General features: G+C 35.4%; 1 protein-coding gene across 5 annotated transcripts in view; it reads left to right on the forward strand.

Annotated features, from left to right (window-relative positions):
- The window catches only part of IMPACT (impact RWD domain protein), a 30,186-nt gene extending 12,126 nt beyond the window's left edge, over positions 1-18,060 (forward strand). For 4 of the 5 annotated variants that reach the window (XM_025931322.2, XM_086682645.1, XM_086682646.1 and 1 more), the window contains exons 5-11: positions 1,531-1,616; positions 4,986-5,108; positions 7,178-7,275; positions 9,383-9,456; positions 13,016-13,106; positions 14,433-14,567; positions 15,522-18,060. In XM_025931322.2, coding sequence (XP_025787107.1) covers positions 1,531-1,616; positions 4,986-5,108; positions 7,178-7,275; positions 9,383-9,456; positions 13,016-13,106; positions 14,433-14,567; positions 15,522-15,590 — 676 coding nt within the window. In that variant the 3' untranslated portion in view covers positions 15,591-18,060. The remainder of the gene's footprint in view (positions 1-1,530; positions 1,617-4,985; positions 5,109-7,177; positions 7,276-9,382; positions 9,457-13,015; positions 13,107-14,432; positions 14,568-15,521) is intronic. The other variant, XM_086682644.1, reaches the window with a different exon arrangement.

The following is an 18,060-nucleotide window of genomic DNA, read 5'->3' on the forward strand; positions in this document are numbered from 1 at the left end:
CCAGGCCAGCATGTAGACATGGTGTAGTTATGTTGAGTGAATTAAGATAGGTTCACTTGAAGAGAAACTGCTTCTGTAAAGTAAGATAACATGCTCTAAGTCTCTGTTTTATAGATGAAGAAACAGACTCAGAGTTCAAGTGGCTTACTTGCCTAGGATCATAGCTGCTTGATAGGAGAGCAAAATGCAGTGAGCAAGCTGAGTTTTGGAGTCAGTCTGCATTCACATTCTGTCTCTGGGGTTCTTCACTGTTTCTAAGACTGTTTTAGACAAGTCTGTTTTCTCTAGGTCTGTTTTCTCACTTGTACAATGGGGAAATAATACTTCATTAAATAATTGTGAGCATTTAATGTGTTGACACATATAATGAACTTTGGGCTTTGTATATACTCAATCCATCGTACCTTTCTGCGTCTATACCTCTGAATCATTTATTGAGAAGAGAGGATAGAAGTGGGAATTGTTTAAAAGAAATTCAAACCACATTCCCCAAATTTTAAAGCCTTCCCAGTTGACTTTTCCTCTCTCTTAGAATCATAGACACCAGTTACCAGAGCACAGGGAGGAATGTTTAGTGCTAAGGAGTTATGGGTGAGATGGGGAAGATTTGAGGGTACAGAATTATTTGAAAACAATATTTTCTTCTCTCTGCTTGTTTTGAAAGTTTCCTTTGGTGGGTACTGATGAGTAGTGATGAAGAGAGATAGTGGTTTCAAGGGGGACTTTCAGAGGAAGGAGGTAAGGTGTTGTTATCAAGTAATACGGGGATTACTTTAAGTACACGTAACGGACATTTATCTAAAGTTGGTGTCATTCCCTAAAGAGTAGACACCGGGACCTTTATTTTATTGCTGTTGTCATCATTTGACATAACTCTATGGACATGAACCATGCCATGTTCTTTTTCTCAGTGACCTTTGAGTTGTATTTAATTTATCTGAATCAGTCAGACATTATTTGGAACCAAAATGAGTCAGTTTGGGCAACAGAATATTTTGTCAAAAAATGCGATTGTAAAGTTGTTACCTGAATTGTCTTTTAAGTCTTTTAAATTTGGTCTCTGAGGGAGTTCCTCTGATGCTTTGCATTCTTCTTTGCTGAAATAATTATACCAAACAAGTGTGCCAAATAAGCGGTTTGAAATTGTTCAAAAAGCTTAAAAAAAAAAGCAAGCTGTGACATCAGTACTGAAACTATATCTGCTAACAGGAACTGAATCCCCTTTACATCTATCTACTTCATCTAGTTCAAGTTCAGAAGTTTTCTTTACCCTCTTTGGTTGCAGCTTTTCTCGTATTTTAAGTAAGCAATGTTAATTTGGAGCCTGTTGAAATTGTTAATACTGATATGAACATCTGTATTCAATACTTAGCTAACAGATGTTAGGAAATCTCATGTTATTATAAATTCTTTTGTAAAAGGCATAGCTAGATTGCATATAATTTCTTAGATTGTAAATATGTTCATATTTTCTTGAATTTGAGAAAGAATTTTTTTTAATAACCAAGTTTTCTCTTCAATTTTGTTTAGACAGAATATTGGTGAAAGTATTCTTTACCTATGGGTAGAGAAAATAAGAGATGTTCTAATACAGAAATCTCAGATGACAGAACCAGGTAAATACCAGAAGAATATTATTAATATTATTAATGCTCTTTTAACTTAATCATAATTAAATTTCCATGTAAATATTCTAAATGAAATTTTTAATAAAAAATCTGTATTCTGTTTTATGGTTCATGTGTGATAAAATACAAGTTTCTTTGGACTAGTTCATTTGCTCATGTAGTTATGGTTATTTCTATGTGATTTTAGCCTCTTTGGTTTCATATTATACTCTTACAGAACTTGGGTTAAAGAACGTGGGTCTAAAATTTCTGCTTTCTTTGACTATTAAGGTAATATGAACCATGTAACATTCCTCATGAATTACTGGAGTACACAAGTTAGACATTAGCTTCAAATGAGTAAAGTGTTTATAGAAAAAGAACTCTGGAAAACACACCAACTGATATTTAGGATATAAAAATTTACTTTGAAAATTGATTTTTAAATTGAGATGTAGTTCACATACCATAATTATTTATCCTCTAAAAATGTGTAATACAGTGGTTTTGGTATATTCCAAAATTGTACACCTGTCGCTACTATCTAATTTCATATCAAAGACATATATTGATTTGAAAATCAATATGTCTTTATTATTCTTTGATTGAATCATTCATGACAACGTGGGTGTTTCTAATATTTCATTGTTACCACTGATAGAATTGTTTTCAATCTGGTAAAGAGATTTTTAAAAAACCAGCAATAGTTTATTTACTAACTTTTTAGAAGATTATTTATAAGGAACCAATTATTTTGGACTCACTTAGCAAAATCATTATATATTTAAAATTGATAGTAGTGGTAACTTTTTCAGAGCATTTTACTATTTTTCTGTAGAAAATAAACGATTTTACTGCTTCCATTAACATCTGAGATAAATGGTATGAAGATATTCTCTCCATGTGACAATCATTTTTGAATTGTTTTCCTGACTTTTATAATTCATGTTCTGATTTTGTAGCATTTCAGGGCATTGATAGGAAAAGTAGTCTCAAAATAAAATTGATTTTTGCTGATCTGCCATGCTAGAGTGTGGGATAATTGCAAAAAATGGAATGTATGCCAGTAAAAATTTAGGACTCCAAAAAATTTGGAATCACTCAATTCTCAGGAGATTTTTAAAAGTATAGATCTTGAGGCGCCTGGGTGGCGCAGTCAGTTAAGCGTCCGACTTCAGCCAGGTCACGATCTCGCGGTCTGTGAGTTCGAGCCCCGCGTCAGGCTCTGGGCTGATGGCTCAGAGCCTGGAGCCTGTTTCCGATTCTGTGTCTCCCTCTCTCTCTGCCCCTCCCCCGTTCATGCTCTGTCTCTCTCTGTCCCAAAAAAATAAATAAACGTTGAAAAAATAAATAAATAAATAAATAAAAGTATAGATCTTAAAAATAAGATATTTTCCCTTTTCCATCTATATCCACATTACAGTTTAGCCACTCTTTAAATTGTAATGTTATTGATTTTTGTTTACAATTTGTAGTTATACTTTTTAGAAATTTTGTTTGGTATTTTTCTTACCAAAAATTGTTTTTGTAGACTTCATACTAAAATGCAAGGATTTGTAATTCTAAAGAACTAATAAGATTACAAGCTCGTGATCAAGATATCTCATGAGAATTTTCCATTCTACCCACTTAACAAGTAATTTAGGTTGATTTTACTGTTAATCTTCAGTACAAATTTATTTCATAGGTTTTTTCTATTGCAGAAGTACTAAATTTTGAAGTAATTATATACACAAAAAAATTTTACAATTCTGTACTAATTTTAGACTTACAGAAAAATTGCAAAAATAGTACAATGAACTCTTTTATATTCCTCACTCTGTTTCCCCTAGTAACATCCTACTTAACCACAGTATAATTACCAAGAATAGGAAACTAACATTGGTATAATATTAACCAAACTAAAGATCCGAATTTCATGGATTTTTTCCACTGACATCCTTTCTGCTGTTATAGGATGCTGTCCAAGATTCTACATTGCATTGACCTGTTATTTCTCCTTACTCTCTTCTAGTCTGTAAATAATTTCTCAGTCTTTCCTTGGCCTTTATGACCTCTTATGACCTAACACTTTTGAAGAGTACTGTATTTTGTAGAATGTCCCTCTGTTTGGGTCGGTCCATTGTTTTCTCATATTGGAGCAAGATTAGGCATTTTGGCAAGAATACCACAAAAATGATATTGTCTCCTTCACAGTGCATATATCAAGGAACTCATGGTATCAGTATGCTTTATTGTTATGTTTACCTTGATCCTTGTGGTATCTGTCAGGTATCTCCACTGTAAAGTTATAGTATTAATCAAGCCTCTCCAAAGAACCAATTGGATGTGAGTGTGTGTGTGTGTGTGTGTGTGTGTGTGTGTGTGTGTGTGTGTGTATGCGTGTGTATTTATAAAGACAAGGAGGGGGAAGAGAGGGATGGATGCAGAAGAAGGGAGGAAGAGGTATGGAAGAGAAGGAGAGAGAGATCAGTTTAAGGAATTGGCTCATGAGATTGTGGAGGCTGGCAAGTCCACCCTCTGCAAGGTACTTTGGCAGGCTGGAGACCTAGGGAAGAATTAGTGTTGCAGCTCAAGTCTGAAGGCTGGCTGTCTGCTCGAAGAATTCCCTCTTCCTCTGGGGAGGCTAGTCCCTTTTCTATTAAGACCTTAACTAGATGTAGCTCTCTCACATTGTGGAGGACAGTCTGCTTTACTCAAAGTTAACTGATTTCAATGTGAATTCCATCTAAGAAATACCTTTACAGAAACCTCTAGAATAGAGTTTGATCAAATAAATATCTGGATAATGTGGACTAAACTAGCCAAGTTGACATATAAACTTAACCTCACAGTTACTGCCTTTCCCTTTGTAGTTGATAAGTACCTTGAGGGAGATACTTTGAGCCTCTGCTAATATCCTGTTCCTCCTTAAATTTTAACTTTAATATCTATTAGTCTGTCTTGTCAACAGTATTTATTGCTGTGGTGTTTGCATAATAATGATTCTCATTTCCTTCTTTCCTTCTTCATGGAATTGGAATTCTTTTGTGAGGAAGAGATGTCTCTTTTCCCTGTTTGTTTTTTATTTATTTTTGTCAGTATGAACTCATGTGTATTATTTTACTCCATGGGTTAAAATTCTATACTATCATTATTTTGTTGCTCAAGTTTTTCCAGCTTTGGCCTTCAGGTAGACTCTTGTATTCTTTTTTGTTAGCTCACCTGTCTTTTTTTTTTTTTTTTTTTTTTTTTTTTTGAGCATTTCTTCGCTCTCCGGAATCATAAGCTCTTCCAGGCTCATCTTTTGTTTATTTTCCTAGACAAAGACCAACCAATTATTAAGTGGAATTCCTTACTGTCCTCTAAGTTCATTCATAAGGTCTCATATCCACATAGGTCCTGACATCAAGAAGAAAACTGAAGAGGAAGATGTAGAATGTGAAGATGATCTCATTTTAGCATGTCAACCGGAAAATCCTGTTAAAGCATTGGATTTTGAGATTAGTGAAAATCAAACAGGTATATTACCATCTAGTTTCTTTTGAGGCGCCTGGGATGGCAGTTGTTACCAGCTAGTTTCTTTTGAGGCGTGTGGGATGTTTCTGAAATGGTATAGAACTATAGTAAACTCTCATACGTTAAGAAATAGTTATTAATTTGCAGAGAATTGAGGGATTTTTTTTTTCCTGCCTGCTGGCCATTTTGATGTTTGCTAGGTCTGTCAGAATGATGAGGAAAAAACAGAAATTTCTCCTTCCCCCCACTGTTTTTTTTTTTGTGTGTGACTTTCTAGAGTTTTGAATTAATGATAGGAGAAACTGAAACTAAGAAAAACTCTGTTAATGTTTTCAGTTCACATCCTGTTTTTATATGTCTATTTTGAAATCCTCAGCTGTCTCCTGATGTTTTAGTTAACTTTTAGTCTGTGTTCATAAATATAGCTGAACGTACAGCCACTGAACTCAAGCTAGTAAAATGCCTTTAAGATTTTAGTTTTTGCTTAAGTAGATTTGTTCCATAATCAGATAGTATTCAGCTTATGAATAGGTTGATGCGATAAATCAATCAGCTGTATGTTGCCATTGGAAAATATCTTCTATTTTAGTATCTTAAAATTTTGAATGGTAGCATCAGTTTTCTCAAGGCTTTTACAAAAACATGATAGGCCAGAGGGAACTATGCATTATACAATAGCTTTCAAACAATACTATGAAGCTTTAAAGTTCTTGTGTGGTGTTTCAGGACCAGGAAGGGAAATAAATAGGAAGAGAAAGAATGGGAGAAAAGACCCAGGATTCCCACCCCTACCTCAGTCTCACATTTTATTCATTTATATATTTGTGGATTTGGCATAAGATTTCTTTCAGGAAACAGGATACACTATTAAAAGCAAAAGTAGGGGTGCCTGGGTGGCTCAGTCGGTTGAGCGGCCGACTTCGGCTCAGGTCATGATCTCGCGGTCCGTGAGTTCGAGCCCCGCGTCGGGCTCTGTGCTGACAGCTCAGAGCCTGGAGCCTGTTTCAGATTCTGTGTCTCCCTCTCTCTGACCCTCCCCCGTTCATGCTCTGTCTCTCTCTGTCTCAAAAATAAATAAACGTTAAAAAATAAATAAATAAAAGCAAGAGTAAAAATCATAGTCAACAATAAATAGTGTCCAGTTCATGTTGACCTTAGTGCTACCCTGGTACAGTGGTCACAGTTTGTTCAAGAAGAGGACACACTCAGGAGGAAGGCAAAACATCCTGCATAAACCTGGTTTCTTGACCTAGCCCCACCACACACCAGTGCAGTAAGTTTTGACAAGTTGTTGTTTAAAGCTGTATAGAAATATTTTTACATGTGTTAGTTGAAGTAGTCCATCAATTGTAAGGCAGGCTGACCTGGGTAAGATTCAACAGATCAGTGAATAGAAATAGGAAACAATTTTAATTATTTTTCCTGAATAGCTTTAGATCCTAAATGAGGCAGATGTAGCAGCCAGGATAGTTGGTAAGTTTCTCAACAGAGTTAAGGTCAAATTAGTGGTTCTTAAACTTGTTTAAGAGGCAGAATAACTGGAAATAATGATACTCTGTGGAATACCAATTTGGTGTATCATTGATATATTCAATCCTATGAAGAAGGAACAGTTTTATTAGCAGAAAACATTTCATCACAGCTACACGAAATAAAGTCATAGGTTTCCCAACCCAGAAGTCCATCAACAAAATTGATAAATAAATTGTGGTATATTAGCAGCTGATAATCTTTTTGGTCTTAGGACCCTTTTATACTCTTAAAACTTAGCTATTATACCGATTTATACTACTATAACATCCAAGGATTTGAGGCCCAACCTACTGGGTGACCTTGACAGGTGAAAATCATTTATAAGTCAAGTAGTTTAATCTTACTTACATTTGAACACTTTTTACTTAAAATTATAATTTTAATAGATAGCTATTAAGGGTAATTTGGGTTGATTTGCTATATGATTTACATGTCTTTCCCAACTCCCTTCCCCACCCTCTGCTCACACCATTGTCAATTTTTCATTATTCAAATGTAAGAATTTTAAAATAAAATAATGTAATTCTTTAAATTTATAGAAATAGAAGAATTACCTCCGATTGATCATGGCATTCCTATTACAGACCGAAGAAGTACTTTTCAGGCGCACTTGGCTCCGGTAGTTTGTCCTAAACAGGTAAAGTTTCTATGTCCAGTTCACTTTGATGTTGTTTTACCAAAGTAATTCAAGTAAATGGTTTTCCTATTATGTTTGCTGTTATGTTTAATTTTCACATAAGATGAAAATTATTTGTTCATTTTCCTACCCCGGAATTACTGTGAATCATGGAAGATTTGTTTCAGTTTTAACAAATTAGGGCTTAACCCTCTAATGGATTTCCAAACAAGAAAAGTGCAATGTGTGGAAAATTATGATGCTTAATAGCTTGTTAAAAAAATTATTTTTCCTATTGTGTGGGAGTTCTGCAAAACCAAGTCGGCTCCATTGATGCCCAGGGAAGAGGACAGTGGACAGACTGGCTGAGCAGAGTCTTTCTGACCTGAATTCCTTTTCCTTTCTGCCTCTTGATCTTAGGTGACCTGATTCCCACTCAAGGATACCAAATGGGAGAATTTTCAATCACAAACTGTAACTACCTAGAAAGTTAAATTAACAACAAAAGTCTCATTAACTTAGCATAGGTTTGAATCCTTAGTCTCTTCTCTTTGGTCTCTATAGCTCCTCAACTGTAAGCCCTTCTGAAGCCCTGAACTACAGGGTACAGTTCTTTGTACCAGGCTGCACTTTCACTCTCCTCTGCATTGACTTGTGGTCAAGATAACAGCTTTTGGTTCAGGTTTCTGGCTCTTTCTGTCCGCAGTTTGTCCTTGGCTGTTGCCCATAATCTTGTTGCCAGGGTCCTCCTTAGACATTATGTTCTGAATCTGTTCATCCTGGATCCTCTTTCTTTTTCTGATTATAGTCTCTTGGACTTACAGGATCATAATTGTGAGAGCTCAAATAAATCTTAAAGATCAGTGTCTGCTTTATTTTGTTGATCAGGAACCTGAGAACCTGAAAGATTAAAAAGTAATAACCACAAGGTAACATAGTTTCCGATTCAAATTGATCTCCCTGGCTGCAGCTCAGTCTTCCCTACCTCCAGTATTTCTTCCATACTCTTTGCCAGCAAGTTACCTTTCTGAAAGATCTCACTGTGTGTCACTGGCCCCACCCCCAATCTTTGCTTATATCCGTTGTGTACAAGGAGAAACCTAAACTCTTCTATGGGGCCCTTTGCGATATGACCCTAGCTTTATCATTCCTGATACATTGTCTTTCATCTCATTCATACTCTAACTAGTTTCTACATAAAACTATTGGTCGTTTCCAGAACCTTTCTCTTTTATGTCCCTGCTAAGGTTACCAGATAAAATATAGGATGCCTAGTTAAATTGGAATTTCAGATAAACACTATCGTATGGGACATACTACTAATAAAAAATTATTTGTTGTTTATCTGAAATTCCAACTTAACTGAGCATCCTTTATGTTTTATTTGCTAAATCTGATAGATTTGCACATGAAGTTTCCTCTGAATGGAATGACTTCTTCTTGCTTGCACCCCTTTCTTCCCTTTTGGTGCAAAAGAGATTGCTACTTATCTTTCAAGATCTGGCTCTTGTTACCTTGTCCGTAAACTTTATAGGACTCCAAGAGAGCTTTGGTCTTACAACATTTGGAACATAACCATGTTGTACCTGTCAATTTGGATACATAAGTGTGATAAACTTTCAGAGTTGATTTTAAAAAATGGTCATATTTACGTTTAAAATTCTTTACAGGGGGGACAATTTCATCTATAAGGACCTTAAACGTAGTTAGTGCTTAAATATTTGTTGCTATTTGGTACTCAAAAATACCAGGTCTGGAGGCCAGTCTGACCACTCTCTGTCAGCACTGTGCCCTGCTTCAGCTTAAACTATAAGGCCCAATAAAGCCTTACCTGTGCCTTTGAAGAAAAAACATATATCAGGTCTGTAGTTTTTTATACCAATTGAGAGTGTCAGTTTCTGCCTCTAAAATGAGGAGAAAACTTTGGAAATGACCTTTTCAGAGTGTAGTAGACTCTTTAAATGAGGAGAAAACTTTGGAAATCGCTTTTTCAGAGTGTAGTAAATTCTATAAATCACTATTTCAGTACAACAGTATTTATATCAATATGCTTTAAGATATTTTTCTAGCATTTATTTATGGAATAAATAGTGTACATTGGTTTATTTATATTACTGCTGTTTTTAAGGTGAAGATGGTTCTTGCCAAATTATATGAGAATAAGAAAATAGCTAGTGCCACCCACAACATCTATGCATACCGGTGAGTAAACCTAATTTAGGAATGTTCAATTTGTAAAAAATGGGGGAAACTGATGCATCATTTTTAAAATAACAACTATTATGTGGGGTTTTTTTCATTATAAAAGTAATAATCACGTATAGAATATTTGGAATCTGCAGAAAAGAAAAGGAATTGGAGGGAAAATCAGCGTTTTTCTGCCATTAAATGTAACTGATAATAGTTGGATACATTTTGATAATGTATCGATACATTTTCCTTGTCTTCTATGCAACTTTTATTTTTTCAGTGCATTGCCGTAGTATCTATGTTAACTAACTAGAATTTAAATAACTTGAAATAAACAATTTACCAAAAGCATTTTTCCATGTTGTTATAATTGCTTTATAGACATTATTGTAATGGCTGTGTACTATTTCTTTCGGGCTGTATACCGTAATTAGCTATTTTCTTTTTGTTCTAGTTTTTCATATTTTTCATTATTATAAAAAATATTCTTGTGAACATCTTTGTATACATTCTAGATTATTTACTTGGAGTAGGTTCTGGTTACTTGAGATTATTTTTTGAAATGAAATGGGGGTGTAATTGAAGAAGAAAGAATATATTCCTAGAAGTAAAATCATCAAAGTATGAACATTTTCGAAACTCTTGATACATAGTGCCAAATTTTTTCCCAAGTTTTTCTTTTAAACCAATGTATGCTTTCATTGGCAGGGAAGTAAGTGTGTTTCTTTTGCTGTATTCCTTTTAGTTTTGAATACTAAGGTTTTATACAAATGTTTGCTGAAGTGTTAGTAAACAGAGGAAGAATATATTTCTAAATACGTAAATTAGTATAGACTTAACATTTTGGGACTGAAATGAATCAGAATATAAACATAGAGATTTAGTGCAAATTTAAACTTTTTTTTTTTAATGTTTATTCATTTTTTGAGAGACAGAGACAGCATGAGCAGGGCAGAGAGGGAGGGAGACACAGAATCTGAAGCAGGCTCCAGGCTCCTAGCTGTCAGCACAGAGCCTGACGCGGGGCTTGAACTCACGAACCATGAGATCATGACCTGAGCCGAAGTCAGATGCTCAACTGACTGAACCACCCAAGTGCCCCAAGATTTAGTGCAAATTTAAAGTGTGATTGAGAATATTCGTAAAATCTAGGCTATCTGAAAATCAGAAAATTAAAAAAAGCAATCCATCACTTTGGATAGGTGAGTTTTTTTATATTACTAAGTCACATTTCTTTAAGTGCCAAAATTTCCAAAAACTATTTGTTATATGATTCCCTGCTTACTAGAGTATCCCTGGGCGGGATTTTGATGTTTTGAGTTAGGGTCATCAATATAAAAACAAGGGATTAGACTCTGCTTGCTCTCGGTGATTTGAATGTGCTATAAAAGTATTAATTGCCATTCATTCATCCCATGTGTTTATTGAGTGCCTACTCTGTGCCAAATAGTTTATGAAAGTTAATTTTGATTATTTCAGGAACTCTGCCCCTGCAAAAAGTTTAGCTTTTTCAAGATCACAAAGTTGTTAAGTGGAGTCTGATAAACTGATTTCTCTCTCTTTTATTCCGACATGGCTCTGTGGCTGCACCTTCAACAATCAGTTATATCAGCTGGATATAATTTTAATCTTAAGTTATCAAAAAGTTAAATAATATGCCAGATATTCTATTTCAGTCCCCAGATTTTTGTTTTTAAGTACCTGGAAGTACTTTTTTTAGTTTTGCAAGTTAGTGGGTGATCAGACCAGCTGTCAATTCTCACAGATATCAGCACGACTTACACGCTTACTCCACCTTGCTCCATTATGTTACAATTGACACTTGGGAATGAAAGAGCTTAGCTTGCCAGAATTGTGTGGCACCTAAGACTAAACCAGGTACAAAGTGGAGTCTTGCAGGATCCCACTGGAAGTAAAGTAAATAACCTTTATCTCGTATATGGACTTTGTGTTGTATATTTTGAATGCTTAGGATCCTTTTAAGGTTACTTCTTGGTTCTGGGGCTGTGTCCCTGCTTTGGAGTTACGAGGCACTCTTCAGGCTTCTGGTATACACAGCTATGGGATACTGCATTATCGTCTTCCTGGCATGTGCCGAAAAAGTAAAAATGTCCTTGGTATTCTCATTTTTAAAAAACCTAACAGCACTGATTTGTAACTCAAGTTTTCTTCATTTGTTCCATAAAATTATGCTGTTAGGTTATAATTACAGTCCTAATATACACCAACTGCTGACACCTTTTTGCCTTAAATTTTCCATATAAACTTTTGTCTAATAGCATGAACATTGTTCTCTTGGAATGAGGTCAATTCTAAATAATAGTAGAGCCTGGTCATAGTAGGTGGACAGTAAATATTGATTGACTCAGTGAATGGAAAGATAGATTGAAGGAGGAATGAGTGAATAAATGAATGAATATGATTGCTATAATACATATGAATATGTAATAAATATATGAATATGATTGCTATAATTGACTTAGGTATTAGATATGGTAGTATCTGGCTTTTTTATAGCCACAGCTGGAAAAGTATCTTTGCTGCGTTTGCCTAGTCCTAGATGGTGTCATCTGTAGGGACCTAAGAAATCCTGTAGACAGCATACCTTAACTGTCACTGTTTTCTTTTTATATCTCACCCTTACTTGCCATGCTTATTCTGCTACAATGTAGCCCAAATTATTATTCCAAATGCAAACTTTCTAGATAATTTAAATAGGTAAAAATATCATGATTTATCTCAGATATTGATAATTAACCAGGGGAAAAATTATAGAGAAGGTAAACCTTATAATTCTTAGAATGGGGAGGATAGAGAAATGTTTGATGGCTAGAATAAGATGTGAGGAAAGTATAAAATGTTAATTTATGTTGATTCCATCACCTCCATCTTTTTTATATACTCTTTGTCTCTTCCACTAGCTCTAAGGCTCTTTGAAGACTGAAGTATGCCACTTATTTCTTTATATCATTTCATGGTGCCTACATACTTCTCTACAGTATATTCTCAGTCAATGGTTTTCTTTTTTTTTTTTTTTCAACGTTTATTTATTTGTGGGACAGAGAGAGACAGAGCATGAACGGGGGAGGGGCAGAGAGAGAGGGAGACACAGAATCGGAAACAGGCTCCAGGCTCTGAGCCATCAGCCCAGAGCCTGACGCGGGGCTCGAACTCCCGGACTGCGAGATCGTGACCTGGCTGAAGTCGGACGCTTAACCGACTGCGCCACCCAGGTGCCCCTCAATCAATGGTTTTCAATGACTACTCTCTGTAACCTTATAGCTTCAAGATAGATGAAGTGTCAGATGTATAAACTCACCTTTCCATAATTATAGCATTTCTGCTTTAAGGGAGGTGCCCTTGATTCCTAGCTTTCCCAAATATAAAAAAAAATAAAATGTACTGGATAACAAATCAGAGAAAATGTATCTAATATATAGTTCAAGAAGAATTTTTTTTTGACAAATATGCAGATTTTGGAAGTAAATTGATTGCAACAAGTATGTAGGTGTAACTTTTAGGTGCAATATTTTGGAGTTTCAAAGTGTAACACTGTTATATGTATTTCTAGAATATATTGTGAGGATAAACAGACCTTCTTACAGGACTGTGAGGACGATGGGGAGACAGCAGCTGGCGGGCGTCTTCTCCATCTTATGGAGGTAAGTGTAAGTTAAACCCTGGTAATCCTGCTCTCTGAGCTATAAAATTTTTCAATGAAACAGAGCCCCATTTAGGAATAAGTAAATCAGTTAGGCTACATGACATGAGATATATTTGGGATAACTAGTAGTTAATTTTTAAACCTTGAGAGAAACGTTTAACCACTTGATGCAGGGCAGAAAGCCCAAGGTTAATAACAAGTGCTGTGCTTGGAAGGTCTGGCAGTCATAAATGATAGAAGATTGTCTTCAACTCTAAAAAAGCACCTCCCTTTTGTTTTTCAACAATGTCGTCCCTGTATTTTCTCTGTTCTGTCTTTGTGCATTTCTTGTTAGTTGGGTATTATTGGACCATCTGGATAGACCCAGAATATTGCTTTTTTCATTAACTTGTCCATCTCCTCACCTTATGTTCTAAGACATTTTCTTACCTGTCTTCCAAGATTTCTGTTGAATTAAAATTTTTTTTTTAGCAATCATGTATTTAAGTTTTAACAGTTCTTTCTTCTTGGGGCATCTGACTGGCTCAGTCAGAAAAGCATGTGACTCTTGACCTTGGGGTCATGAGGTTGAGCCCTTTTTTATAATGTATTGTTTTGGCTTTATGAATGCAATTTCTCTGAGAATAGTAATTAGAGGATTTTTTTAGATGTTCTCCCCCTTTAAATTTTTCCTGGTCCATTTTAGTTTGTTTATCTTGTCCTTTCTCTTTCATGCTGCTGGATTTTCTTCATCTGTATGGTGATCATTGATCTTAATTGTCTGTTAATTTTAAGAATAGATTGGTTTTTTTCCTAAGGTAGTTATAGTTTCTTCTGTTACCGTATGTGGAGGTTTGTTTTCTAACCAGGCCATTTCCATGATAGGAACTCTGTGTGGTCAGGCCTGTAGCCTGGTGGGCTTCATGTTAAGAACAGCATTTGACAGATACCCAACTGAGGAAGACCTTGCTGGTAGGCCCCAGCAGTTACCCATGCAGCCCGAGTTCTTTCCAGTGTTTTGTTCAGAAGCATGTTTTGGTTGTTGTTTGGCCTAGGGGCAAAAGACTGCTTAAACTGAGCTATTTTGGTTGAATTCATGAAGAACTGGAACACTACCTGCATGAGTTCCCCTTCATTCTTCCCAGTTGCCCCACAATTTGGAATTCGAGGACACTGTGGAGCACAGTGTTTGATTTCTAAATTCTGTCGCCTGAATTTTAGGAATCTCACTCTGCTCACTCGGGTGGTTCTGCCATTCAAGTCATAGGGAAATTGTATGTGCAGTTTAGAACTCGAATTTGTACGTGTCTATGTGTATATCTAATTATGCTTCTGAAAATAACAGATTTTGAATGTGAGAAATGTCATGGTGGTAGTATCACGCTGGTACGGAGGAATTCTACTAGGACCAGATCGCTTTAAACATATCAACAACTGTGCCAGAAACATACTGGTGGAGAGAAACTACACAAATTCACCGGTGAGTGCTTATTGATACTATATAGAGTTTCTCACCATTGCCTGTGAAAGTAAAAAAAAAACAAACCCAGACAGAAAATTAAGAATGAATCAGAGTGTTTGTGGTACACTGAGAAAACCTTTGGACTAGGCAATTGTAGACTTATAGGTTCTAGTAAAAACAGTGTGGCCAGTTAGTTGTGTAACCTTGGGCAGATCACTCCATCCCTTTGAGCCTTAATTTCATAGATTCATACAGAATTTTATAAAAACTTTTAAGACCCAATTATTCTTCAGTCCCTAAATTGAGGCCAGGGGAGGTTGTGTAGCTAATGCTATGAACTAGCTGTTCTTTAAACGCATGTGAAATTCCGGGGCGCCTGGGTGGCTCAGTCTGTTAGGCGTCCGACTTTGGCTCAGGTCATGATCTCACGGTCCCCCGCATCAGGCTCTGTGCTGACAGCTCAGAGCCTAGAACCTCCTTCAGATTCTGTGTCTCCCTCTCTCTGTGTCCCTCCCCACTTGTACTCTGTGTCTCAAAAATAAATAAACATTAAAAAAAAAAAATTAAACATATGTAAAATTCTGATATTCACTGTTAGTGTCAGAGTCCCTTCCCTCTCCCCTGGCATGCATTTGGATGTCTGCCCTTAAACTTTGAATTTTTTTGTTTCATATTTTATAAACATGTTTATTTTATTTAAAGTTTTCTACCTTAACTTTGAAAAGTGCACAATAGATTAAATAGATTCAAACATAAATCTGTTAGATGAGTGTTTTCCTTGACTATCCTTGATTATTTTGGAAATATTAAAATAGACTATAAGTAAAAATGTCCCATAAAACAGAAAGATGATGTACATGGAAGTAATTATATTTTCACTGTTCTGTTTATTCTATATGATTAGACTTAAGGTTCCTAAGCAGTATCTTGATATAAACTGGGAGATACTACATTGATTTATATCTTTTTTAGGAGGAATCATCTAAGGCTTTGGGAAAAAACAAAAAAGTAAAAAAAGACAAGAAGAGGAGTGAACATTAATACCTAAAATTATACAACAGGTTAATTTGCCTATAATTATACACAAATTCCACAGTCATCAAGGAATATTGTGCAGAGAGGATCCTGGACTGCTCAAGTCAGCCAATCCATTGTGGACACCAACGTTACCTTTTCTTCTTTGGTTATATCATCTGCCAAAAATAGAGAATTTGTGATATATTCATGTGTATTTCAGGCTGCTTCAGAAGAATTAATTTGAACTTAATTGCCACTTCATCTAATCTTAGGAAGGTAACAGTTGTCCAGGGCAGTACCTGAATTAACTGTCCATTTCAGTACATGTCAAGTGCCTTTGTTAGGTGGGGAAGAAATGTCTCGAGAGGAATATAAATACCTGATATCTTGTCATCGGGATTCTCATAATGTTAAATGAATATTGCGTTTTACTGCTCTTTATGGCTTATTGGAATAGGAGCTCATTGTAGATTGATCTTGGAGAGTTTCTTCTTGTGATTTTGGTTCATAGGAAGTCACCTTGCATTTCATAGTGTTCATCACTGAGTAATGATTAAGCAAAAATCCAGGAGTATCCATCTGCAGTTATGTGCTGAAGCGATAATTCATCTGACATATTTGTTAGCACAAGTGTTATGCTTTGATTTCTGTTGCAAATTGGTGATTGTGAAATTTCAAAATGTGGTTTTTTGGCTTTTACTTTTTTTGATTCTTGTAATGCAAACCAGTAGATATGGGGTGTCAGTAGTCTCTTGCCCCTGAAACGTGTTAGTGTAATATTCAAGTTTTGGGTCTTTTCATATCCTGGGAGTACCTTTCTTGTGATCTTCATTGAGGAATTAGGACTACTGTAGAAGCTCTTCTGCAGTTAACGGGGCCTTTCTAGAAGGGGATAGAGGTAGGAAAACAACACTGGTATGGGGTGGAGTGCATCATCGCATAGTTACGTAGGTATGCTCCAGCTGTCTTTCTCAACTCCTTGACTTTGGGGCGAAAAGGAGCAAACATTTTGGTTGGGAAAACAAAGAAAATCCCTCTTGTCCATTCTTACCAGATCTTCCTTAAGATCAATGTTTTATGTTCCTTTCATCTGCAAGTTATGCTGTTTACCTCTAGACAATACATTTATCTTTGAGATCTAACAGTAAGTCATTAACTGTTCCCCTTCAGATATGATTGCAAACAATTATTGAGAGTCATTAATTGATTGCAGATTTGCCTGAGATTCTCTTCCAAAGGAAGGGGACAGAAATTAGGAGGCAACTTGGAATGGTGCTTGCATTATGGAAAGCATTGCAGAAAAGCAGACACAGATAGATAGCCTTTTCTGTTCTCTTGATGTCTTACCTTTAAAAGATCCAACAACCTTATTTGGTGTTTTTAATAAAAATTGAGTAAATAGCTTTCCACTAGGATGGATTCTGAGAAATAAAATCCAAGTCATATTTGTTGTAAATATGTCTGATGTTGCCAGTGATCAACAGTCATCGGAGGATGTGCTATATATATTTAGAACACCTAGGTCAGATTCCATGAAAAGTATATCCAGTGTTATTAACTGTTAACTAAAGAAGTTGAAGACCATTAATTAACACTAAAATAATTTCACAATTTTAACACATTCTAACCTGTGAACAAAGATATAAAATAGGAAGAATTTGGTGCTGCAGAAAAATTGAATTAATTTTTCTGTAACACCAAATGTGAATTTCTTTCTTGCTGTTCATCTCAGTTGTTTAGGTCTTTATGGAAGACCTTTAATATCTGTGATCTCATTTTCCCTTATTTAAAAAAAATCTTATTTTTGCATCTTTCTATAAAATTATTAATCACATTTTCCTGACTAAAAAACCTAATCTTCTTTGCCTAAAGTCAGTTAGCTGGGAAGAAGAGATCCCAAAGTCTCTAATTCTGGAACCTTAGTTATTTACACCCAACCGTTGTGGACCTCTAGCTAATGAGAGCATCTTTTTCTCTATTTAAAATTTCTCTCTAGTAGAGGATTTTCAGATTCTCCATACAATAATTTTCTATAGCCAGATCTATGCTGTGGCATATTTTGTAGTATATTGTGTTAGTTAAAAATATTATCCATATGCCAGTTATGTAAGAGCAAGTAGCATCTACTTTTTACGTGGAAAAGCAGTATGGTTTGGAGGTACATATCATGAAGCAGTCTGTTTGAAAAGAGTTACATCAAGCTAATCACACCCAAGAAAGAATAGCATGAACCAGATACTGTTTGGCGGCAGGTGAAATTTACTGAGAAAATTGTATAATCACCTCTAATTGTACTATCTAGAGATAACCATTATTAACATTTACTATGTACATCCTTCTATTTTTTTCCTGTGCATGGTTTTGTATATATGGCTATTTTTCTTTCCATAAAAATGGTATTAAACTGTATATACTGTTTTGTATCCTGAATATTTCATATAGAAGCATATTGTTAACATTTTCCCATGTCAATAAATATTCTTCTATGGCTTAA

The sequence above is a fragment of the Puma concolor genome, chromosome D3 (assembly GCF_028749965.1).
Source record: "Puma concolor isolate L17-30 chromosome D3, mPumCon1.1.hap2, whole genome shotgun sequence".
Lineage (NCBI taxonomy): Eukaryota > Metazoa > Chordata > Mammalia > Carnivora > Felidae > Puma > Puma concolor.